At 38.9% G+C, this 25,163-nt stretch overlaps 2 protein-coding genes across 9 annotated transcripts in view; one reads left to right on the top strand and one right to left on the bottom strand.

The window, feature by feature from the left end:
• DCT (dopachrome tautomerase) overlaps positions 1–21,029 on the top strand; it is a 47,854-nt gene extending 26,825 nt beyond the window's left edge. For all 7 annotated transcript variants that reach the window (XM_085556806.1, XM_085556799.1, XM_085556780.1 and 4 more), the window contains one exon: positions 799–21,029. In XM_085556806.1, the coding sequence (XP_085412932.1) occupies positions 799–980 (182 nt within the window). In that variant the 3' untranslated portion in view covers positions 981–21,029. The remainder of the gene's footprint in view (positions 1–798) is intronic.
• Positions 11,233–25,163, bottom strand: part of GPC6 (glypican 6) — a 726,663-nt gene continuing 712,732 nt past the window's right edge. For both annotated transcript variants that reach the window (XM_077781485.2, XM_085556757.1), the window contains one exon: positions 11,233–24,893. In XM_077781485.2, the coding sequence (XP_077637611.1) occupies positions 24,691–24,893 (203 nt within the window). In that variant the 3' untranslated portion in view covers positions 11,233–24,690. The remainder of the gene's footprint in view (positions 24,894–25,163) is intronic.

Below are 25,163 nucleotides of genomic sequence, written 5' to 3'. Positions count from 1 at the left end.
TAAGCCATATTATCTTTGAAGACAGTGGTTCTTCAGAAGTGGTTTAAAATCAGCAGATGTGATCTGGAGCTGGTCAGCAGAAGCACACTAAGTGTTTTCAGTTAAAATTTTGACAGTAGGCTGCTTTGTGGTCTTTATGAAAATTGGAGGGATTTCTGTTGACCAAAATAGCTTGGGAGCAGCTGTCTTGAAATGTCACTATAGAAAGAATTGTATAGATCATTCATAATTTTCACCAAATTAGATGAAAGTCACATCTCACAGTCTCAAGCTGTGTCAAGGGAAATATAGGTTAGATATTAGGAAAAGGTTTTCCATGGAAAGAGTGATAAAGTACTGGAATGGTCTGCCCGGGGAGGTGGTGGAGTCACCATCCCTGGGTGTTCAAAAAAAGACTGGATGTGGCACTCAGTGCCATGGTTATTTGAGGTGTTAGGGAACAGGTTTGACTCGATGATCTTGAAAGTCTCTTCCAACCTTGTGATTCTGTGTGACTCTGTGTGTGTGAAAAAATGGTCTTTTTGTCTTGTCAATGTTAATATTTTCCATTCCTAGCACTTAAATTTGTATGAATTGTTGAAGTTTAAATTCAGCTGTAGACTTCTCTGGAAGGAAGCATCTCCAGCTCTGATATGTGTCTCAGTTATGTGGTGTGTTGTGAATTTTGCCTATGGCCAGTAGGTCACTAAGCTGCACAAGTAATCATAATTATCAGCATGTAGGAGATAGTATGTCTTCTGTGTAATTTGCAAAATTGAATTATGGACTGTCCTCACTTCAGTCATTTCATACTTCCAGATTCCCTTGACGAAACCCAAGCATGGTCTGTCATGGTTGGATCCACAATTGGAGGAGCACTTACAGCTCTGGCTGTGCTTGTTCTGCTGCTTGTGCTTTTCCAGCACCGAAGGCACAGAAGAGGTTTTGAACCCCTGATGAATGTGAGCTTCAGCCCCAAGAAGTACATGGGAGAGGCCTAGTGCCCTCACTTTCTTTGCTTGCTCTTGTAGGAAGTGACCTTGATTGCCTTAATCGTATCTTAGCTGAGACTTTATCACACACTCCTTTGGCAGCTGACTAAATTGTTCTCATTCAGGTTTTTCCCATCATCTTGTGAATTGTAATGTGTGAATTCTCTGGGTACATATGAGAAAGGCCCAAGTCAGGCTAGATTTTTCTCATTACTAAATGTTATCTGGAGTGTGTGACACTTGTAAATCATCCTCTAGAGATTTAGATCAAAGCAGCTGAGAATCCAAATAGGAGAAAACCAACTTGAATAACCAAGATAATTTTTCATCTCAATGTGTTCTTGATTTCATTTAGCAGCATTAAAATGTGCTGAAAGTTATTAATTCTACATGTATATTTAAGTAATACATTATTTTATAGTTATCAATAAATACTCTGAATAACACAGTCTTAAGGTTCAAAATGTTTCATGCAGTTTGGAAAAAAATTGGAACACCCTGGTTACAGTTTATTTCAGAAGCATGATCAATTTTGTATGTTATTTCCAATAAAGTTGATAGCAATAGGTAAACTCCAAAACTCCAACTCCTAACATTTAAGACCAGGAGTTTCCCGATACCTAGATATACACTTGTGTTTTACCTCTGTGTTAGGGACCTTGGACAGAAGTTGAAAGGGGGACTTAACTTTTTTGTCTCTGGACATAAACTTCCAAATTTCCAAAGTCTAGGATGCAGGACTCAAGGTAACAAGTATAAGATAGCTTGCATTACTCAGGTGGCAGGTGGGAAATCAGGTTTGGATATGGCAGTTGTTAGACCCCATCCTAAACATTCCTTTATACATTCCCTATATACTTCTTTATTTTGACAGAGATTTGAAACCCATTTGTGTGTTCTCTGGTGTTATCTTAGAACATGTTTTTTTACATAGCAAATGACATCTTGAACAGATCCTGTCAGCTTTGGTGCTTGATATATTACATTAATGGAGTATTCAGACTTTGTGTATTGTGGGGTCTTGAGTCTTATAAAACCTTTGCTTTTTTAGCCTTGAATAAAAAATTAAATTAGTAAAATTTTCTGGCATTTCTTTTCGGCTTGCTAAATACCACCTATGTGGACTAGAAAGAAGATGTTTTTCACATATACTTAGCTTTGAATATGTGTAACTCACAAAACTTACCTCTAAAATGCAGAATTTTTGGATCAAACAAAGTTGTGATTTGCTCACCACACACTCAGCCTTTGCTCCATCAGGTGGACAGCAGTCTGCTGCGATTTCTGCTGCTTTGTGGTGCCTTTGGGGGATCACAGTGCACTTGTTCCTGGATTATGTCCAAGATGTCAAAGGTTGGAGCACTTTTTGTACAGCATCTCAGCTCAGTATGTTATTCCCCAACTCAGGCTGTCTTTTGGGAGTTTTGTTATTTAGGGACTGGTGTTATCTGGTGCTGAAGACAACAGATGAGGTCTCCAGAGATCTAATACACATGTGTTGTATTAGTTGATCCTGATCTTTGTCAGAAGGTAGCCAGGCCTGAGATCTCCATGTGCCTTTCTCAAGGAGCTGTCAGCTGTTTTCCAGCACTACAAGGATCTTCATATAGAATCACAGAAGACTTTGGGTCCAGATCATCTAGTCCAGCTCCTCTGCAGTGAGCAGGAACATCTTTAGATCAGATTGTTCAGAGTCCTGTTCAACCTGACCTTGAATGTTTGCAGGGATGGGGCATCCACCACCTCTCTGGGCAACCTGTGACAGTGTTTCACTGTCCTCATTGTAATAAATTTATTCCTTATGTCCAGTCTAAATCTACCCTCTTTTAGTTTGAAACCACTAGCCCTTGTCCTATGACAACAGGCCCAATTTAATATTTTGTCCCTATCTTTCTTATAAGCTCCACTTGAGTATTGAAAGATTGCAGCAAGGTCTCCCTGGAGCCTTCTCTTCTCCAGGCTGAACAACCTAGAATATGCACCAGTTCATGCTAAACACTAATTTAGAGAGCTGCTGTTGGATGGAGATGGACACATTTTTGTCCTTCATGGGATCTGGATGGCAAAATTTAGAAGACTCTATCTAGGCTGCAATTTCCAAGGGTGGATGAGAATTTTCCTTGGAGTCACAGGGTGCCCCACTAGCTTCATCAGCTTGTGGGTTTGGATCCTGCTGCCCCAAAGGTTTGCTTTGCAAGCTGCCCCTGTAATGGGCAAGTAACAGGGGCAGTGGGGTAGAGGAAGGAAAGAAGGAGAGAGAAGTGTAAAAAAAATGTAGCACAGCAGCTAACTTGTTAGAACTGATTTTGCCTACGAGCCTGTGGGTAAAGCAAAGGAGATTTCCTATCTCTCATGTAAACTGAGTGGAAAGGTATTTTCCTTTCCAGAAGAAGAGCAATGAGGGCATTAGATTGATACTATACACATAACAAGTACTAGGATTAATGATTTATGCATTCCTCTTTTCACTGTCTGGAGGTTAGTTTGGTAATTAGGGCTTTAACAATGTGAGTGGACTTAACAGCTGCTTATAAAAATCGGCATCTGTATTGAGAGTACAACCTGCCCTCTTGTGGCTTACTGGAATATTACTGGTGACACTAGAAAGCTCTTTTTCTCCCTCTTAAATAAGTACAGTATTGTTCTAGCAACCAAGAAAAGTTGTGTCTTTGGTGAAGGAAAGAAGCACAGGTCATCTTTGTATGAAATGCTTAAAAAGAAAGGAAACTGAGCACAGACGCTTCAAAGAACAGATGGAGGAAATCCTGCAACAAGTCTTACTTTAAAGGTTTGTTTTACATGTTTTGATATTCCATTTATCCCAAACAACACAAGATGCCTTTTTTGTTGCTGTTTTATGCAGATGTTATTAAATATCTACCATCTCTTATTTCATAAATTGTCCAGAGGCTGCTGGCGTGGGATTAAGAGGGATCCTCAAAGGCTCCCACAGATACTTAAACTGATGGAAAGAATGCTGAAAACATAGTATCCCCAATCTCCACATAGCCTACTACACCCTGGGATTTTCATCCTACAAGTCAGTGCAAAGCATAACCTCAGCTGGTGCTCATGGACCACCTCTGCCCTTCACTTTTCCCCTTCACATTCATAATTACACAGCATCAGTCCAGCCCAGGGAGGAAAGATGAAGGATCAGCACATCTGTCTTTGTGTGCTTTTTACTCAAGGCACTTTGTTAACAGACGGGAGGTGCACTGCTGAATGGCTTCAAGCTGAGATGGGTGTAATCATCACCACCCCTGCCTCCTTTAAAATAATTCCTACTGAATTGCTGCTTTCTTCTGAGAAAATGCACACAGAAGCTACAAATGAGATATGTGATCTCTGGAGAAGTACTCAAAAACATTCCTTCCTCAGCCTTTTTGTTAGCTAGACCCATGCAGCTTTGCATGTAGGGCTTTTGAGTGGATCATCTTTCTGAGGAGTCCAATGCTCTCTGGTCACTAGTTAATTGCTCTCTCACCTGGCTGTACTGGATCTGTGGGCACTTAATGCCTCCTTCTGAGTCACTCAGTAGATTAAGTGCCTAAATTTTGACACTGTAGTAAGCTGATGAAAGCCACATAATCTCTGTCAGTCATGGCCTGTGCTTTTCTGAAAATGATAATCATGAAAATATTCTTAAGGAATTAGTGAGACCCTGTATTCTGAATGAAATTAAATCTCATTCCAGTCTGTTTAGCTAAATGCTTGAAATGGAATTTGTTCCAATTTTGTCCTGATTTAGGAAAGAAGTGATGTAAAGCTACCATGTCTCATGGCTATTACTGTAAAATTTTAAGTTGCAAACCATTACTGACTTTCTTTTAGGGCAGACACATACCTATGCTTGTGATGGCAGAAAAGAGAAAGAAAATAAGCAGATTGAAAGACTGTCAGCTAAATTTAGTAGGGAAGATGTACACTTGCAGAGCTAGGCATGTAGGCTGATGGCTACCAGGAAGGAAACTTTTTTCCTGAAATACTGGCTGTGCCCTGCTGTGCAGAGCATGCAGCCAGTGATGTGTCCTGCACACAGGTGCCTGCACTGAGTCAGGTTATGAACAAAGCTGTGTCTATGATCCTGCTCTGCTTCAGTGCTCCTGCAGCTGAGAGACAGCAGATATTCGTTATCCAGGGCTTTTTACTGAAACTGGGCTTTCCAAGAAAGTCTGGGTGGTCAGACAAGTGGTACCAATGCTGCACATCTTTTTTACACACCAGCTTCTTCTTGTGAAGGGGCATTCACCTTCTCTTCCGTGGACAGCAAAAGTACCTCTAAACAAATTAAGACAACATATAAACCATTGCACTGTATAGATCCAAAACCATGCTCCAAGACCAGCAGGGTATGGATGAAATATGAAAAGAAAGCTCCTTGCTGCAGAATCTGCAGTTTATTTTGCCTGTCCTGATCTTCTTAATGAATCCTGTCTGCACTTAAGATGTTACCATTGCCATGTGTTCCCTCTTCAGAAGTCTCTTTTGTCCATGAGCCAGGACACATGGGTTTTGCAGGATAGTGGCAAAGCTAGTAAATCTGACTGTGAGAGTGAGAAACCTCAACACACCAAGCTTTTCAGCAGAGACCAAATAAGCAATCAGGTCTCTTCCACATCATGTAATCCATCTCTGTCTCTCCTTCCTTCACTGACTTGTTCTCTCTGGCCTCTTGACAAACTGATGAGCCCTGGAGCAACTTCAACAGGCAGGAGGGAAAGAAAGTATGGGTGGACTGCAGCCATTGCCCTTGGCAGCACTTCCAAGTGCCTGAATAAAGGAGGCAGTCACGGGTCTCCAGCCCTTATCTCTGCCCTCAGGCTTTCTCACAGATTAGATTAAAAAGATCCTCTCCAGCACCATTGTTTTGCCTGTCATGGATCTCCTTCTGTGGCTCCTGATTTTCTGCAACTGTGTAGCAGAGAGTTCAGCTATCTGTTCTGGAAATGGTGAGTTGTGCTACCTGGATTTGTGGCTGGAAGACAAAGGCTTAAATGTTCAGTGGTAAGGGCACAAAATGTCCCTTGCAGCTTTCTTCACTGGGTGATTTCATTGCTGCATCCAGGCTGCTTCCAGGCCTGTTTCCCTGCCATCCATCTCTGTTTGGTCTATTCTGTCTTTTACCAGATTTTTTAAAATTTCTGACTTAGAAGAAGGTCTCCTGAGATATTTTATTTTTTTTCCCTCTGCATGCCTCCTACTTGAAAACATCTTTCAGCGGCTTCATATTTATGTGGAGGCATTATTGTTCAAGTATCTGTAAGAGTTTCACAGTTGCCTCTTCTGCTTGAGTTAACTGAAAAGCTGCTAAACACGTTAAATGCTCAGAAGCTGTTCTTGTCAGCAATGAGGCTGGTGGCTTTGTTGGGGCTAGGTGCCACCAATTCCAGATAGAGCCTGAAGTGCTTATTAAACCTTCTTCATTAGGTTTCTTTTTAATTTTTACCAGATTTCCAAACTCCAGTCCAGTTTGTATAAGCAAAATTTTCACTCTCATGCTGCCATCCCATGATCAGTAACTGCTCAGGATGGAGAGACCTTGCCAGAGAGCTGCTTCTTCCCGTGGTGCTGCAGGGGGCTGTGCAGGGCCAGGCCACTGCCAGGAGAGCTGCTGTGCTCAGCCCTTGCAGAGGCACATCAAATCTACTCCCAGTCCTTGGGACCGATGTCCACAGCCAGGTCCATGGCTGGCAGGTGCTCTCCTGCCTGGCACGCTGCGCTCTCGCTGCTCCCCTTGGCACGGCTGGCTGGCAGAGCTGGGCACCACCAGCTCCACTGGGAGCAGCTCCCAGGCTGTTGGGATGCATGTCACATCCCAAGGCTGGAGAGGGAACCTTGGTGAGCTGCAGAAAGCCTGCTCCTTGTGCAGATGCGTACAGCAGCTCCGAGTGCCAAACCCCACGGATTTAGAATGCAGCTCAGGACTTTGAAAAATGACACTTGTGAAGGCAAAGCACAATCCTTCCCGAGGAAAGAAGCTGGATTTTTCAACAGAAGGAAAAGCCCTTCCAACGTTTTCCACACGTAATCTTAGGATAAGTTGATTTTGCAAAAGCAATGAGAGCATTTGTATAATATGGAATGTTTTGTTTTTAAATCAACCCCCCAAATAAAAATATTTGATCAGGGACATGACACATGTAGAGAGAGATTACAGAGCTCAGTGCTCATTTACACTATGTCTATCTGCTGGTAAGAAAAAAGTATACCCTGGTGGCTGTGCTAGGACAGACAAACATAAAGATAAAAGGTATATTTCTACTTAAAATTGAAAGGGGAGGAAAAATATGGTACTTTTTCTTTCAGTCTTACCTATATCTAAATTTTTTAGCTTGGTCTGGGGATTGCTAGTTGTGCTTTTGTGATGTATACTTAATTGTGTTATTCAGACAGATGAATTTGTGTCAGCTCATCACAACAGCCTGTCTCATGCTCATTTTTGCTTTAGTTGCTGTCAGTCTCTCAATATTGGTATGGTTTTTATCTGGAAAACACATCTCTAGTAGCACTTCACAAAATTGCTCTCTTCTTTTCTCTAATATTCCATGATTTATTTCATTTGGACACAAGGTAGGGGCAGGTTTTACACAGCAAAGTGAATGGGAATGAGAATTTATTGAGCAACAAAATGACTACTTGGAATATTGCCTTTGCCTGAAAAGTGTCGGTAAATTCAATTTTCAGCCAGGGAACGTCAGACTTTTTTCCTTCCACATTTCATAGAATGTGTAGTGGAGCTGCTTGCCCTGGAATAGAATCCCCTAGTTTTCAGTTGTGCCTGGGCCATGGTTAAGGATCTTTGAAATTGTTTCAGGGAAGAGTCCCTCAAATATTTCAGATGGGGAAATAAAACATCCAGTCTGAATTTCTAGCATGTTTTCATTGCAGTGCAGGATTGTCCCAGTTCTCTTTTCTGCTGGGAGTTGTCCAGAGATTTCACGTCTGTTTGTTCCTCTAGAGACTTCTCCAGTCTCCCTCCTCTCTTCCACATTGCTTGCCTTGTCCTTTTGGCTCTATCTGCCTTGCTTGTCAAATATATCTATGTCACCCTCCTCTAACTTACCCATTAATATTCATTCCAGTGGGGGAAAGTAGAACGATGCTTAAACCTAGGCTGTATTTCAAAGAAGCCTCACAAACTGAGTAGCACAAATAGTTGTCCCATGTACTAATCATTTGTATCGTGTATATTCTGCTGTTTTAAGTACAGTCATGATTACAGTTGAAAAATGGAAATTTTAAACATCTAATAAAGAGTGTGTGAAAAGCTTCTGTATTTATAATTTTATTGATTGTTTTGAATTAATTAATATCTCTATCAAAACTAAATAAATGCATTATTGAAGAAAATCATTAACCAGAAAAAAGATAAACTTCATCACAAAAATTAAAATCAGGAGCCAGACTAAGCATCTTTATCTCTTTCACTTTAAGGATATTTTTACTGATACTCACCTCAAATCTTTCTCTTAATTCCATTATTCTGTAGCTCTTGGACTTCTTTAATTTTATTCTCCTCTTTCTCCCATGCTCCTTATCTCATAAAATAATTTATTTGAAGTAACTATAAGTATCAAAGATGTCTCATGGCAGTAGGTCGGTGTCTTCTCCAAGTCCCTCCTATCCCTCATGCTCCCACATTGCCCTGTGCCCAGAGCTCCTGCCTGCACGTGTTGCCCAGCTTTCTGCTCCCTCCTGTGGCTGGGCTTGGACAGGTGAAGCTGATGGCAGAAGTGAGCATCATCCATCACACAAGCTGCTCAAAAATGGGCCGTCATCCCTCTCTTTATCAGACGACATCATTCCTCATGCAGATCCCAATCCCAGGGGAGGTGTTTTACATTTACCTCATATTGCAAGAATCCGACACCTGCACATTCTTTATATCAGCTGGGAATCTGTATCTGTTGGCTCTCTGGTATGCCTGAGCTTAGCAATGCATCAGAAAACATTTTCTTAGGCCAAAGTTTTCCCTGGATTAACTTCAACAGTCGTTTCAATTTATTGATATTTGCCATAGACACTACCTGAACATTCAGGTAAATGGATATACATTCCACAATGCAAATGGAATATTAGGTTCAATAGTGTATTACACCAAGAGAGTGCTAATAAATTCAGCAGAGCCTCAGAATTTAGTATATTAATATAATTTCAGTGCTAAGGCTGGTGTTCAAATAACACGTCTAAATTGTAAAAAAGCCAACCGGAACCTTTACTTGTCATTCAAATAAAAGCATCTGTTGTTTTCAAACAGTTAGATCTATTTTCACTTTTAAAAATACTTTCTCACATTCAATTCTCCTTGAATTTTATTTGCATTCTGATGAGACAAAAGAATCAAAATACACTTGCAGTGTTTCATACAGTCATGAAACAAGTATCAGAAGTTTGGCAGAGAAAATGGTTGTGATAGTATTTCTAGACTAAAGGATTCAGTGCTGTTTGAATAGGCAGGTAAATTTTTGTCACTTAACAGAATCAAATCCCTAGCAATTCACATTTTCATTCTGTTCCAGCAAGATTTAAAGTGAAACACTGTTAATTAACAGAACATTCTTGTAGGTGCACAGGAAAGAATTAATAATTAAAAGGAGTTATTAGTTGTCAGATAGATTTTCCCTGATTCACAGAAGACTCTGTGCACTGCTTCAGGTAATGTCTCTTCAAGGAAGTACCAGAATTTTAAATTGTTGATTTCACTAAACTCTTCTATTACAACGGATTGTTTTTGCCTTGTCAGGAAACAGGCATAGTAAGGTGTGTTTTGTGTTAATAAGATAAAGAATACTACAAAATATTAGAAGCTGGAAATCATTCTTTAGCATTTTTCAGAGGCTGAACACCATAAAGAATTTTTTTCCTCCTTGAAAACTCGGTGTTTTGGTTTAGGATGGGGAACACAGCAATCCACTCTAAAGAAAGGAGTACATTTCCCAGACTTATCCAAACAATTTCCTCATGGAATCATTTTTAAAATGAGCTGTTTTCTCTCAGTTCAATGACAGACACGCCCAGAAGGTGTCAGGCTTCCCCTGTCTTGAAGGGCTGGTGGGGTAGCCAGAGGCAGGTGATGCAGTGCCTCAGGAGATGCTGTGTGCCCTGCACTTGCTCCAGCTGCTGTCCCAGGAAGCCACGGATTTCCTGCTGCTCTGCATATTTGCCAGCTCCACACAGATACCTTGAATGCAAGCCTCAAAAGTGTCCAGTGCTCTTTGATATATCCTAAAAATTCCAAGGCAGTGGGACTAGAAGATGTAAACACAGGCAGCTGAACCAAACCCTGCCATACCCAGAATGGCAACATTGCCTCTATTTAAGCAACTAAACCCCTTCTCAGGGTGAGATGTAGTTTGCCTGGACCTAGATTTTTACCAGGTTACTGTGGGATTCAGCTCACCTGAATTTAGGAAATTGGTTCTCTTGTCTAAACATAGGCCTTTAGTTTCATTCAAGGTTCTTGAGATGATCCCATCTGGACAAGTAATTGCCAGTCTGGAAGGATGCGGGGCTCTGCAGGTCCTGTGCCATGTTTGCTGCCTCTGGGCAGATGCCTTGGCTAACTTAAACTATTTCAAGTGATACCAGATAGCAATACGTAGGCATCTGAACAAACCCCTTAAACTTGAAACCTAATCAGCAGAAGAATTTCAAAGAGGCTGCACTGACAGTTTGAAAACCTAATATGAAATCTTAGACTCCACTAAAAGAACTAGAATAAGCCAAATTAAAAAGTTAGAAAGGGAGCCCTCTAACTTGCCAGATCCCACATTTCTTAAAGACCAATATTGATTTACATTTTAAGACTTCTGGATCATGGACAGTCTAATCAAAAAAAAAAAAAAAAAGAAAGAAAAAGGTGCTCAACTATTTCAATAAAGTACTTAATTTAGATCTAATAAGTAAGTAAAAATATCAATCAATATAATTTTTAGAAGTATTTTACGTATAGACATAGAAAGAGCTCACCTTTTGCAAAAGAGTAAATAAAGGACTCCTGCCTGAAATTTATCCTATCATGACTTTGGACATTTCCATGATAGTTTTCACTTTTCTAACAGATTTTAGGGGAATATGACAGGCACATAAATGTAGCTGAAAAAGGAACACTGTAGAATGAAGTCCTCACAAATTATTTTAAGGATTTATGTAACCTCATGATTCTCCAGTAGCTGACAATCATAGGATTAACACTGCTGGTCTGCAGAGAGCACTTTTTGTTGTCTGCAGAAAAAAAAACCACAAGACATGAGGCAGGTACTTACTTCAGATATTTATTGTAGTCCATCAGAGAATATCAAATACCTGTTTTTAAACCACCAATATACATTGCCTTCCTTGTGTGAGCGAAGGGTGATGGGAATGAGAAGAACTTATGAACATAATTTATATTTAACAAAACTTGGATAAAAATGAATTGGACAATTTTAAGTCAGAACAGTTATAGTTTTATTCTTTATATGGGAAAGCAATCTAACAATACCAATACCATAAAAATAACTATAATGAATAAGGCATGTCAAAGTCTTCACTGAGGTGTCAAGTAGATATATACATACAGTACTGAATATTAAGTAACAGTGTAAAAGATAGTCCCACATGTTATTTCTGTTGTAATTATGCACTAGTCAGTGTCACCAGTGTAGTCTGAGAGATAGACATTGAGGATATAAATGTAGATTTAAATGGTTAGTATCAAACTTGTTAGATGTGCTTTTCCTGATTCTGGAGCCAATGGCAAACTCTCACTAGCTTCACTGGGAGGAGGACCAGAGAGACCGGGGAAGATGTTTCTGATCCTCCATTGCATAGTCCTCGCACAGCATAAATTACATTGTCCAAGTTGCTGGAACACTTCTAAATTTTGAATTCAAATGAGTTACATTGGGAAGTCTTAATCCATACACTTAGTTACTTCACCAAGAAGAACTACTTCTGACCACCTATCTCTTAATACTTGGATTAATGGGCTGAGTGCAAACCACCTCCTATGGCATTGTGCATGTATTTAAAGGTTTCTAAGCTGAAGATTGTAATGAATCAGTCACAGAGTTTGTCATACTGTGATGCCAGACTAAGAATACCCTTTATGTCAGCAGAGAGAAGTCAGAGCAATGTACAGTATAGGTAGATACAGCCTGTGGAAAGAATGTGTTTCCCTGTTTCTATCAGTTGATTGTACAGGCAGTTGAAATCTCATGGCACTGGGTAGCAGAGAGTTTGATTCTCTTTTCTACATCTCACAGTAGTTATAGTACCTACAGGATACCTATGGGTATCCTATAGATAATATAGGATTGCAGACCATTGCAGTAGATGGTCTGCAAGTGACTTTGTGTGTTGCATCAATAAGACTTCCCTGACAAGCAATCTGGTATTTTCTATCTGAGCTATCGCTCTCTCTGCATAGAGGTTTGGTGAATTGTGAGTTCTATGTTTTAATGTTTTGCCAATTATGGCAAGATTCCTATAAAGGTCAATATATCTTCTTGTTTAACTCAGAAAGTCTATTTATTTCTTATTATGAAGACAACTGGAAAAACTGTGTTTTCTGACATTTTTAACACAATGTTTTAGTGGAGATTAATTGATAAGGGGTTTTCTGTGATTTTGCAAAAATATAATTTAGATCTAACAATCAGAAGTGAATTCTCATGTAATTATCAGAATTTTATGTAATGGTGTCTTAACAAAAGAAAACTCTGGCTGGTAGTCAGTGACAATCAATTAGGCTTTCCAACAAGCTATTGCAAATTTAAAATATGCACATGAATAAACAGTAGAATAACACTATGAGAGAAATAACTTGCCTTACACCGTCACCAATGGAAATACATATTCATTAATATATGTATACTATGAAGCAGGGAAACTAACAAGGTACAATCTGTCTGAAAAGCATTACATGGATAATGTTTGTAGGCAAAAGGCAGGGCAAATAAAATTAATCTTGAAGAATGCTAGTTATTGTTTCAGTCTGTTACAGCATAGTACAATCCTATTCTAGCTCTCAGATGTGTTGTAAGCATGAAGAAAGGATTTTTCAATAGGCAGCAAAAGAAGTATTGATTCAGAAAATAAAATGCATGACTTTTTCAAATGCCTTTGTCTTCTAACATTATATTGCACCAGGCAAAATTGCCTTGGCTGAGCAGCAAGGTCTTCTAATATCTATATTTCAGGAAGATGCAATTTCAAAAAATTATTTTAATTGGAGGACATTCATTATCTGGTAGTAATTTTAAGGTATATGAAAGAAGCAGGTGCAGCTCTACATATATATACACATGTATGTAAATGCATGTAAATGACTTTTAATACAACCCTGCCAATAAAATATCCCTGCAGTCAAGCTTTTCTTAGTAACAAACAGAAACACCATGGTTTATGTTTTAACTGTTCTGTAATTTCCAAATGTCATCCTTAACATTAAAAACTGTGAGAGAAACAAGCTTAAGAAACACAGAATTCATTATAAATCTCAAGGGAAGGAATGGTATTTACATTACTGATCATTGTTTTGTGAAAACCACATTAGCTGTTGTGCACTGGACTTAGTAAAGACTCAGGGGGAAATAGAAAAGCAGCGGCTTGAGCAATACCATCTGAGATTGCCTGGAAAATGTCAAACACTTCCCTTCTTTTTATCCACAGGGAAATCTGAATGCATTTCTGCTAATCAAAACTTCCTGAAGGAAAGTATGTGGAGAAGAAAGAAATGAAAAAGACCCAATTGCTGGAAGGGTAATCCGTTTGGTATTGTGTCATGTCATTCTTGGGTGATGGACAGTGGCAGTATGATTACAAATCTGTAGTTGGTAAGGGGAGGCAGATGATGTCGTTAGAAGTGAGATCCAATTTCCATGCATTATGAATTCACTTTTTTTAAAAAACCCACCAACTAGGATGATGGTTTTGATCACGAGTATTTTACCCAAGTCATTTTTAAAGAATATACTTCTATAAGTGTAGAAAAGTCATCATTTAACAATTATTGTAGCCTGAAAGGAAGGAAGTAGGGGTTCTGAAAAGCTTGGTGAGCTTTTATATGTTTTTTTTTATGTGCAAATAGAAACCAAGGAATAATGAAATTCATACCAGTAAAGCCCCAGAATACCATCTAGGTTGCTGTTTTTATCTGGAAAATTGTGCGTTTTGTCTCTTCCTTACTAGTAGCAGCAGATGTTGCCAAATTAAGTTTTGCAGGCTCACTCTTTTCCAGTTATTTCAGAAAATTTCATCAACACTTATAGAGACACAAAGTACAAACATATTTAAAGCACGAGTTCCTGCCTAGGATTCTTCTCATTAGGTCTATGTCAAGTATTGTGGCAAATGGAGCCTTTCCAATACTTTCTTATATGTCCTTGAAATTTACTGGTCTGTGGTTGTATATGTAGAGACACATATATGTGTGTATATGCATACATAAATGTGCACACAGGGAGAGAGATGCATCCTCACATGCACTATGTGCATATGCCATTCTCAGAAATGCAAAAGGAAAACAAAGTGGAAGACCAGAAGGCTTAGAATATTGGACTGAAATGGGTGCTTCACAGCGAGGGCTTTTGGTTTCTGCCACATTTCAATTACCAACCTCTCACAAAGTATTCTAGGGAATGAAAAATAATTTCCTCATTTGGAGTCTCAAGATACGGAGGGGGATACAGATGAAGCTGTGCTTAATTATAGTTTTAACAAGTTGTTTCTGTCACACCATTCAGCTATTTTTTAAGAGGTGTGTTAGTGGTTTGTCAGCATTAACCTATAGGTATTAACCTTGCTTTTTCTACTGACCTCTTAGATGTGTGTTCTCCTTTCGCTGATGCAGTAAGGGTTGAGAATGACAAACAACTAAGTGCATTAGTGATTCAACCCGATGGGTATCTTTATCGCAGTTTCTCACTCTTTGAGGCACTGCATTTAATTTACTTCTTGTCCTTTGGCCATGTGCATCATAATCCTTTCTAACTGTCTGAGCTGGCTTAGCACTGCACACTCCTTTTACCAGACTTGCAAAGACATCTGGGATTTCTGCAAAGACCTGTTTGAGCTCCACCCTTTGTGCATGTATGCATTGAAGGCAGTCTCCTTTCCTGTTGGAATCTAGGATATTTGACTGGTTCCAATGTCTTACAAGTAAGCATACAAACACAGCAGCATCAGGCAGCATTCAGAACAACAAATGCATGTTGGTTGTACATCTGGTTACACCAGGGTTGGTTTGGCCCAGAAACAAAGTCATTGTACTGTGACTTCTCCAGGTGAAATTCCTCTCCAGGCTCTTCACTCCAGCCCTGGTGTGAAGAAGAGGAATCATTGGGCCTACAGAAAAAAAAAAAAAAAAGCCCAGGAGAGAGTCTGGGTGAAGTCTGGACCTCTTGTCTCACTAGTGGCATCTACCTCCAGGCACTTAAGTGAGATTTCTCCATGACAGACCTTGTCATCCCAGGCAGCCTGTGGTGGAAAGGGAGGTAAGCCCCTTCCCAGGTATGGAGGTGCCCATCTCTGCTGGCTGACTGGAGATTTACAAGGACAATGTGCTCCCTGAAGTGCTTGGTGGGATGATCCGAGGCCCTAAGCTGCAGCCGATTTTCATGAAGACAGATGGCATGAGAGGAAAAAGAGCAGTTGCAAAGGACTGAGAGAATGTAGGCATTGCCCATTAGGAAGGTCTTGGTGCTCTTGGCACTGACACTGCTTCTTGCTTCCAAGCTCTCAGTCTATAAGTGGACTGAAAGAGCATTCACAGCTAGTAAAGCAGAGCTTTCATTGTCTCTCTGGTATAGTTAGTAATCATAAGGCTGTATATCATTGCAGTGGAAAGAAAAGTCTAGTGTTGCATCCGAAGTATTTACTATAAAAGGTTATATACAGAAATAAATTCAATTGCATTAGCCCTACATAAAGTGATTTAAGGCATTTTACACAAAAAATATCAGGTTCTGTGAAACCTATTTCACAAATGTATCAAAACAATTGTATATATTTTTCTATTTCTGTCTATTTCTGTGGTACAATACTTCTCTGGAGTTACAAATCCATAAAGAATCTTTCCCTTAAAAGTTTAAATCTTGCCTTGATATACTGCTATATATACACACACACACACACTGCCATATGCTGCTAAATGTTCTATCTTTGTAAGTAGTGCTTGGAGATGGGAGAACTTGGGATTTTTCTCTAACTTTCATTTTGATTGGAAACCCCCAAATTTGAAACTACTATTTAATTTCAGGTATGAGCTATAAACTGGTTTTGGGCTTTTGTTGTGCCAGATTAAACTGAAATGTTAGAACCAGAGCAGTAGAAAAGCAGGTTTGAAGTTTAATAATATCTTTTCAATCCAACCCCATTTCTAAAACTAATTTTATTCTAAACTTGATTTGCATTCACATATCATCCCTATAAATTCACATTTAGCTATGTTAAATACTAATCTAGAAATATAGCATAAAAACCAGAGCTAACAATTTGCATGCTTTCAAGCGATGTTCATATGTCTGGAGTCATAAAAGTTTAATAAACGTGTATAAATGTCAATTGATATCCAAACCAAGAAATCTGACCTACTTAACACTCTTTCTTTGAATTTGAGAAATGTAACAAAATTGCTAGTGGAAATTGAATGATGTTGCTCATCAGCATAAAAAGTAACCTGGGGGGAGTCTGTCCATAAATGTCCATCAATTGATTTAGTTTGACTTCCCTGAACATCTGAGTGCAAATTCCTCATCTGTAGATTTGTGTTCAGATTAGGCAGAAGTTGAAAAGAACCATCAGAATATTTCAGAGATGCAAATGCTCACTTCTCCCCCCTCAAGTACATACACATATTCACAAATTATTTACAAAATATTATTGGAGCCTCAAACTGAGCTAATAGCATGGAGCTGAAATCTGAAGACCTCTGACTACTCTTTGTGCAATTTTTTTGAGACTGATCATCACTCTGTAGCTCTGAAAAAAACCCTAAGATCAACCAACTGCTTAAAAATCTTCTGTGTGATCTAAAGACTGAAAAAATTCATCTGTTGTTACATTACATGTGCGCAATGCAATATACCTGTAGCTGATGTGTGAAGTAAATGAAATGAAGCCCACAACATTAAAATAAAATAAAATAAAATAAAATAAAATAAAATAAAATAAAACAAAATAATAACACCCAACACCAGACCTCAAAATAATCAATTGCAGAAGCAATATGAATTGTTTCCAGAAGTTGTTGCCCATTCAGTTAATCTTGTTATAGAAAATCCACAAGATCTTTGGTGTTGGCCTTGCTAGCTCATCAGCATACCAGACAATAGCAAAACAGAAATTTCAGGCTATAGTTATAAGAAAGAAGTAGAATTTTGCTGCAGATGAATGAATAACCCAAAATGCAATCTATAAACTCTAATTATAGATGGAAAAAAAGAGCAGGATTTATGTCAAATAATCCAGAACATACATCCACACAAGCATGTTTAGAATAGAGAATAAAAGCTAAAGCTGGGGTTTGATAAAGCACAATAGAAAGCTCCCAAATAAGTGAACCAAATCTCCCCGTTGCTCTGTTGCTGCTTCATCTGTCTGAAAAGAGAAGCTTTAGTTGCTACCAAAGGCACAGAAATCTGGTGAAGGGAGATAGAAAATCCAGTGAGCTAAAAATGACAGAAAAGACAGTTCAGCCTGGAGAAGAAAATTGTCATAGCCATCACTGGTGACTCAAAGACAGATAGCACATGTGGCACACAGGAAGCATTAGTGAGAATTATTTATCATCAGGAAACACAAAGGCAAAAGTTTTTTTTTTTTTTTTACAATGTACAAGCTGAAATTATGAAATACTTATTTTGAAAGGTTTTCAAGGCCAAGATGATACTTTGAGGTGAGGAGTGAGGAGAGGAGGGATGAGAAGGAGCACTGTCCACCTGTAATCTGATATTTGGCGTATTTAGTGGGACTTGGGAGACCTCTAAGAAACTTAGAGGGTTAATGGAGTTTGGGCTTTATCCAAAGCCTCCTCTGAGTGTAATTTTCAGGCTGGAGAAGAAAACTCACTAGGTGCATAGTGAAATTGAGTAATTTTTATGAGATATGTGAACAACTTTTTTGTCTAAATAAAACTTTTTAAAAATGAAAAACGGACTATTGACATACAGAAATATCTTTTAGGTAGTAGGCTCTTCCTCAGACTCTGAGAGATATGGAACTAGACAGTCTACCAGGAAAATAAGAAGAGAGAGAAACTGTGCAGCAGATTACCAAAGTACTGCTGACTTGTGAAGCAGTATTTGTGCCTTTGCTATGTCCATGAGTAGACAGTTATAATCAGACTACACTGAAAATTCACAGGCAGTAGGTTGAAAAGAAGAGCTGGACAGATTTGAGGAGCTCCAGATGTCCCTCACCTGATTTTATTGTTTATTCCCCATAGTCATATATACCTTCTGGGTCTCACTGTTGAAGTCACTCTGCCCTGTCTCATTCCTCAAGTGTCTTTCTATTCATCTTGGGAAAAAACTCTCCATTGTTGACGGGGACAACTTGCCTACCTAGGAGGCTCCCTGCTTCAGACAATCTGTGTAGGGGCTCAGGAGAGCTCTGGAGAGCTACAAAAGAGCTGCAGGAGAGTTGTCTAAATGGCTAGCTTCTCACTTTGGAGAAAGCAAATTTCTTTCTAGTTTCCTCAATGCTTGGAACTGAAAGCCACATACTCTGTATTATTTTCATGGAAGAAAATCATACTGATTTATGTTTTACTGGGAGTAGATAAGTCTTCCCTGGAAATCTGACTTTAAACATCTTCAGAAATGCTGACAGATGGACCTCCACTATATCTAAGATAAATAGTCAACATTCTGTACATCTTTTTGGCTAATGATAAATGGACACACTCTTTCCCTATTCCCTCTCAAGAAAAAGACAACTCTTAGTAATGCAGCTGTTCTGAATGTAATAAACAAACTACACACCAGATGCTGCCAACTGCTTTAAGTATTAAGCTGCACAGATTTCTTGGTGGCAGAATAAAGGGGGAAAATGAAGAAGTTTTTTTAATCAGTGTGAAACAAAAGCCTTTCATGTGTGTTATAATGTTAATTATCAGTGCTGCATAATTATATATAAAAGTGAAATAAGAGCTGACTGAAATACCGATCCAATTTCCTGAAATTATTTGATTTAATAGTGTAGACTTTAAGCTATGGACAAACTCATATGACTTTCTTGAACTCCTGGAAAGTCCAGAGACTTCGACTGTGGGGAAACCAGGCAGAAAGTCTGCAACTGCTTTGGACTAAAGTGACAATGTAAGGTGACAATGCTAATGTCATTTATTTTATGGACAGTGTTGGTGTTTTATTAACAGTCAGAAATAAACCACATATGAACATCTTCCAGAAAAAAGATACTACTTTTTTTTCTCCCTGATTATAGTCAAAATCCTTGTTAATGACAAAGCTCCAATTTGCTTTATCATGGCACCAGGATTTCACAGAGGTGCAGTGCACAAGTCTGTTTATTACCTCATATGATGCACAATCAGAATCATAAACTATATACTCAGCTTAGTACAAAAAGTAAGTAAATACTGTAAATGAGCACTGCATCTTATGTTGGCAAATTACCTTCAAGTGATCAGTTGTTTATATTGGTCAGCAGATTTGAATAGGACAGACTAATGCAAAATGTTCAGACTGAATTAATTTGAGACCATCACTCTTGTCCGATGTTAGAACTTTATTTTAAAAATTGAAGTTTTTCATTCTTCATTATGTCTCCTATACTGTTTAACAGATGAGGAAATTGTTACTATCATAACATTTATCCTTCACATACCCTGTTACCATGGTACTCTGGTCTTTATCATTATCTTATCCGAAAAGGGTCATAATTACACATATTAATATAATCCTCACAGTCCATCTGAGTAGTTGTAATGAAAACATTGCCATGCTCAGTGCATCACCTGCCCTATTTTTCTTGAAAGTAGGCATTGCTGAGTCTATTATGTTTTGACAACATAATCTCAGTACTGACACTAAGACTTAGCCTTTGACTGCTGAATTTCCCTTTAAAATTATGGCTTTTTTCAATTTTATGTAACATTCCACTGTTGTTAACTCTATCCATTCTCCTCTAGCAGGTTTGAATATTTGTGGGTTAATATAGTAAAAATAGTTTTGTGGTCTTTGAAATGTGGATTTCTTCTTAATATCCATTATAAAATCTATGGAAACCTGCATAATGATTCTAAAATTTTCTGTACTCAGTTTTAATGGGTTATCTTTGGAAGCAAATTAAAAACAAAAGCCAAAATTTGCATCAGTGCTGTAATTTATTTTTTATGTTGAAGTAATAAAAGTTTCAGTGAATAAGTATAGTTACATTTGATAATGATTCAAAATCAGTTAGTAAACTGAAGGCAACTGCTGCCTGCTGAGACACTGCACATAGAGCCCACCTCCCAAGAACAGCTCCAGCTCATGGAATCACAGAATCACAGAATGGGTCAGGCTGGAAGGGACCACAGTGGGTCATATGATCCAACCTCCCTTCTCAAGCAGGGTCATCCTGGAGCACATGGCAAAGGATTGTGTCCAGATGGTTCTTGAATATCTCCAGTGAGGGAGACTCTACAGCCTCTCTGAGCAATCTGTGCCACTGCCCAGTCACATGCACAGTAAAGCCATTTTGGATGGAAGCAGCTCAAACTGGTTCACACTTCTGTGGGAATAATTTTTCCTAAGAAGTCCCACAGAACTGGGATGATGTGTGCATCTGAAACTCAGACTTTCAGAGCTTTCCATGGACAGAGGTCTATGATGCTTCTTAAGGAACTGAGATAGATCAACCCTTACCAGAACACTGAGGCACAGTTTCCTTTCTCCTTCCTCTTTTGCAGGAAATCTCTATTCTCTTTTTTCATTTTTTTTTTTCTGATTGTCTTTTTTTGAAATGCCTAAGTTTGGCCAGAGTCCAGGTAGTCTGCACTGTATTTACAGTACTATGTACTGAGTCATCAGTAGAAAAATCTGCAGTAAAATGAACATGAAAAATTTGGGGTTAATGCAAAAACAATTTGCTTAATATTGAAAAGATAGAACCTCACAGGGCTCTACAGCAACGGTTATGTAATTAATTGCATCTAATTTATATTAGCCTCCACTTTAAAATAACATTACATGTGAAGAACTTCTAGATTGCGCAGCATAGTGGGTTTACATAATCAAAGGACTTTTCCTTAGGACTTAGCCCCTTTTTCTTGAACATGTAATTGTATTCTTTATAATTTCTTATTTTATCTGCTGCTAACAGAAGAGAAATATTTAAATTGTGGCACACCAAAAAATTACCTCAGAAGAGCTATTGGATGCCAAGGATGTGTGAATAGAATAATTGGAAATTATGTAGATTCTCATATTTATGAACATGAATGCCATTTCTTTTCTCTCCTTCATTCCCAATTTCATTTTCTCTGTAGATTTAATAGCTCTCTTAATCTCAGAAAAATGCAATGTATGAAGAGTGTATTCAACCTTTAGGGACTATTAAAGAAATGTATACACAGTAACTTCACGCAAAGGTATCTCTGTCTCCTGATAAAACATCACCATGCATAGTAGGAAAATAAGAGTAGAAATAATAATGTGGAAGACAAAAATTTCTGTCAGAACTCCTGCAAGAACCATGTTTTGGCAAAGATTAAGCCGGTGTGTTGTTTGAGCAGCAGTGTATAAGATCCAGTTCAAGAAGAGCAGGGCAAGCTCCTCCAGTGACGAGTGCCTTCAGTGAACCCCAGGTTTTTTCTTACTCCTTGTCCAAAAGGATCCAACTTACTCCTTGTCCAAAAGTCCATGGAGATCTGCAAATAGATGAGAGCTCCCTGGACACACACCTTGGCTGCACCATCTGAAAACAGTAATCAGATCACCTACATGTGTGCCAAGGCTAACACAACAACCTGATGAGTCTATCAGCTCCTTCACTAGCAGTGTGGAGCAAGTACAACAGAGGACTTGCATCAGAGGGCTTGGACACTTCTGCCTGTCTTTCAGATCCAGAATAATCAGATGGAAATAGGATCAGTTACCAATGAATAAACACACAACCTGAGAAATCAAAATCAAACTTAACTTCTCCTGAAACAAAGTTGCTGAGGATGTAGAGAGGATGTGGAGATGGGTAGAAAGAGATGGATCAGGGGAGATTTTTAAAGGGTTCTTCTTGTAGAAAACAGTACGTGCAATTTTGGGAAAAAATTAAAAGCAAAGACCTTCTGCTTGATACCTGCTGTACCAGGGCAAAAGAAAAAGCCTATGAGAATTGGCTTAAACTTTCTGGACCCAGTAGATGCTCAATCAGAAGACTTGCTTCAGGGGGAACATTTGGAGAAGCGGGAAGCATTGCTATGGCCATGTAAATCCCATGTGATCCGTACGCTTAGACAGTGACATGCTAGTCTGGGCCCAGAAGAACAGACCACCTGTCAGGGCCAGGCTGGATGGGGCCCTGAGCAACTTCATCTGGTGAATGGCATCCTGCCTATAGCAAGGGGGGTTGCAACTAGATGATCTCTAAGGTCGCTTCCATCCCAGACCATTCCATGATTCTATGATTCTGTGATGCTATCATTATATTTCAAAGTAAATGAATGGGGAAGAAAAGGAATTGAATACAAGTGGCTCAAAACTTATGCTTTTTGTTATTAGACATACTATATAAATAGATTGTAAATACTTTTTGGTAAAAGTGCTTAAGTATACTTTATTCTAACGTGCTGTGTGTTTTCTATTTTAATTTCATGCCTAAATCAATAGCTAATTATAATTTGACAAGAAAAAGCGATTGCAATGAATATGATCTACCTGCTCTGCTGCTAAATTGGAATGTGGTTGGCTGGCTTTTCAGTGTTACCACAATTTCTGTATTTCCAGAGTCAATGTAAGAATCAGGAAATAAATTTATGGCAAATCATTTCAACACCACACAGAACTGCCCCAAAAATCCTTTGTCTGTGGTTGATAGAAGAAGGAAGATTTTGATGTCTAAGTTTTGACACACATTTGTCCAGGATTTAAACAGCTTCCATCTTGGGTTTTATGACCAGATGCAAATTAGGGAAACTCTATCCCAGACTATAACCATTTAGACAATGATTATTAAAGCAATGTACCCTTGAAGAATCTGAAGTACAATTACCATCACAATTTACATCCATGTCCTTCTCTAGGCCTATCATACAAACTCACATGCTCCCCCCCACCCCTCCACCAAATACGCACATATGAGCGAGGTTTTCGCCACCAACCTGCAAACTTGATAGGAAATGGACAACTGGATATGTAAAAAATTCTCTTCTTTGATTTCATGCTCACCAGTCATTAAAGGGTTTTCAGAGCAGCAAAAAAAGAAGAGTTGGTTGACCAAACATTTTTTTTTCCTTATAAAGAAGTGTCAACCCTGAGCTTGTAATTAAGAAGTTAAAATCTGTGATTTATATATATTTATATATATAAAAATAGATGATCATACTAAGACTAAAAAAGTGAAAGAAATCTCCATGTCAGTACTATATATTTGTTTGATCTGAAATTTTGTAGAAGAAATCCTTGCGACACTGAAATTAACTGATATGAAGGATGTAGTTAGGTGTGAAACACACTATTGATCTGGTTGCTGTTAGTCTATTAGAGAATTGGTGTCTTGGTAGGGTAATGGACATAGTAGCAAAAAGTTTTTATCAATGTCAGAATAGTAACAAAAGGAAAAAAGATTACATCACAAGAGATTATTTTCTGTCTGAACCCGTAAGGGGTCAAGAGAGTTGTTTAACATTACCATGGCTGGTGAGCTCACAGGGGTGGGCTAAGTGGAAAACTGTGACAATTCTATAACATGGATAAATCCTAAAAGAAACTAGGTGAAGTCGTGTTACTACTCATATTTTTACTGGGCATTAAGATTCAAATCCTAAGCAACTGTAACATGACATTCTGAAGCTAGTGGAGCTACTACCATACTAAAAGATAAACTTATTTTTCAGCTTCTCTACCTTCATACCAATCTGATGCGGCTGGCAGATGGAGTGCAAGAACTCACTGCTGAGACATACTTGTTTAGTGTTGGGGGAAAAATAATCCAACTTTCTCCCTATAACAGTGATCATTCTGATGACCTGAATCATCCTGTAGAAGTTCCTAAAGGAAACCTGGCTGTCAGTGAAGAATGGTTGCATTTTTTTTTTGTTCCTTTCTTGTATTTTTTTTGTTTTGTTTTGGTTTTTTTTTGTTTTGTTTTGTTTTGTTGATATTCTGTTGCAATGCAGCAGCCTTGAGTCAGGCTTGAATCAGAAAGAAAACTTTCTTGATTTCTTCCCCCATCTTTTTTCTCACTGGGGAAAAACACATACTGTAAGATCTTTTTTCCCTTTTGCAGCATAAAAGGAAATGAAGCTCAGAAAGTCTCCTGTAATAAAGGATTGAGAAAGAATTCTCTCAAGAGTGGGTATTGTCTTCAGAGATATCTGAAAAAAGCAGGAAGCAGTTCAGTCTGGAACCTGGTACTCTTTGGGAAAACTAAAATGGGAAGCAGATTGCAACAACTGCCATCTTGTAGAAAACTGCAAGTGTTTGTGGCATGGTCCATTGTCCAAGAGTATAAGAAAAGAAGAAAGTAGGCTGTTTCTGTAGCTAAAACACAGTTTCTCTGACTAGATCCAGGATTATCTCCACTGTCTCTGCAGTACAAGGCTGAGGAAGATGATGAGCAACGTCTGCAGTGACCAGCCAGGCTGTGTGGCTGAAGCCTCCACCTCCCTCCTGTCTGAGTCGACAGGCGGTGCTTCGGTGGTGACGAAGTCAAACTCGGTGGGACAGATGTCATCCGTGCAGCCGCTTCCGCTGCCTGAGCCGCTGGTTTCGTCACCTGGCACAAAGGAGTGAGGGAAACAGCGTGAGTGCTATGGCTTACAGCTTTCATCCCTTTTCTCCCTTCCACTTGGCACCCCAGTGGGGATGAACACATTGGGAAGGAGGAAGTGTTGGTGGTGCTAAATTTCATTGAGCAAAGCTTCCAAATGAAACCCACTGTGACTTAATTAGGTAATTAAGTGCTCTTCTGAAAAGGGATCAGACTGCTGGTATTATGGAAAGCCTTCAGTGTCTGGATGTATTAAACATGAAGATAAGCAAGAGA

Source organism: Lonchura striata, chromosome 1 (genome assembly GCF_050655825.1).
Source record: "Lonchura striata isolate lonStrDom1 chromosome 1, ASM5065582v1, whole genome shotgun sequence".
Classification (NCBI taxonomy): Eukaryota; Metazoa; Chordata; class Aves; order Passeriformes; family Estrildidae; genus Lonchura; species Lonchura striata.
Note: the sequence above shows the minus strand (reverse complement) of the source record. Positions and strands in the feature narration are given on the sequence as shown.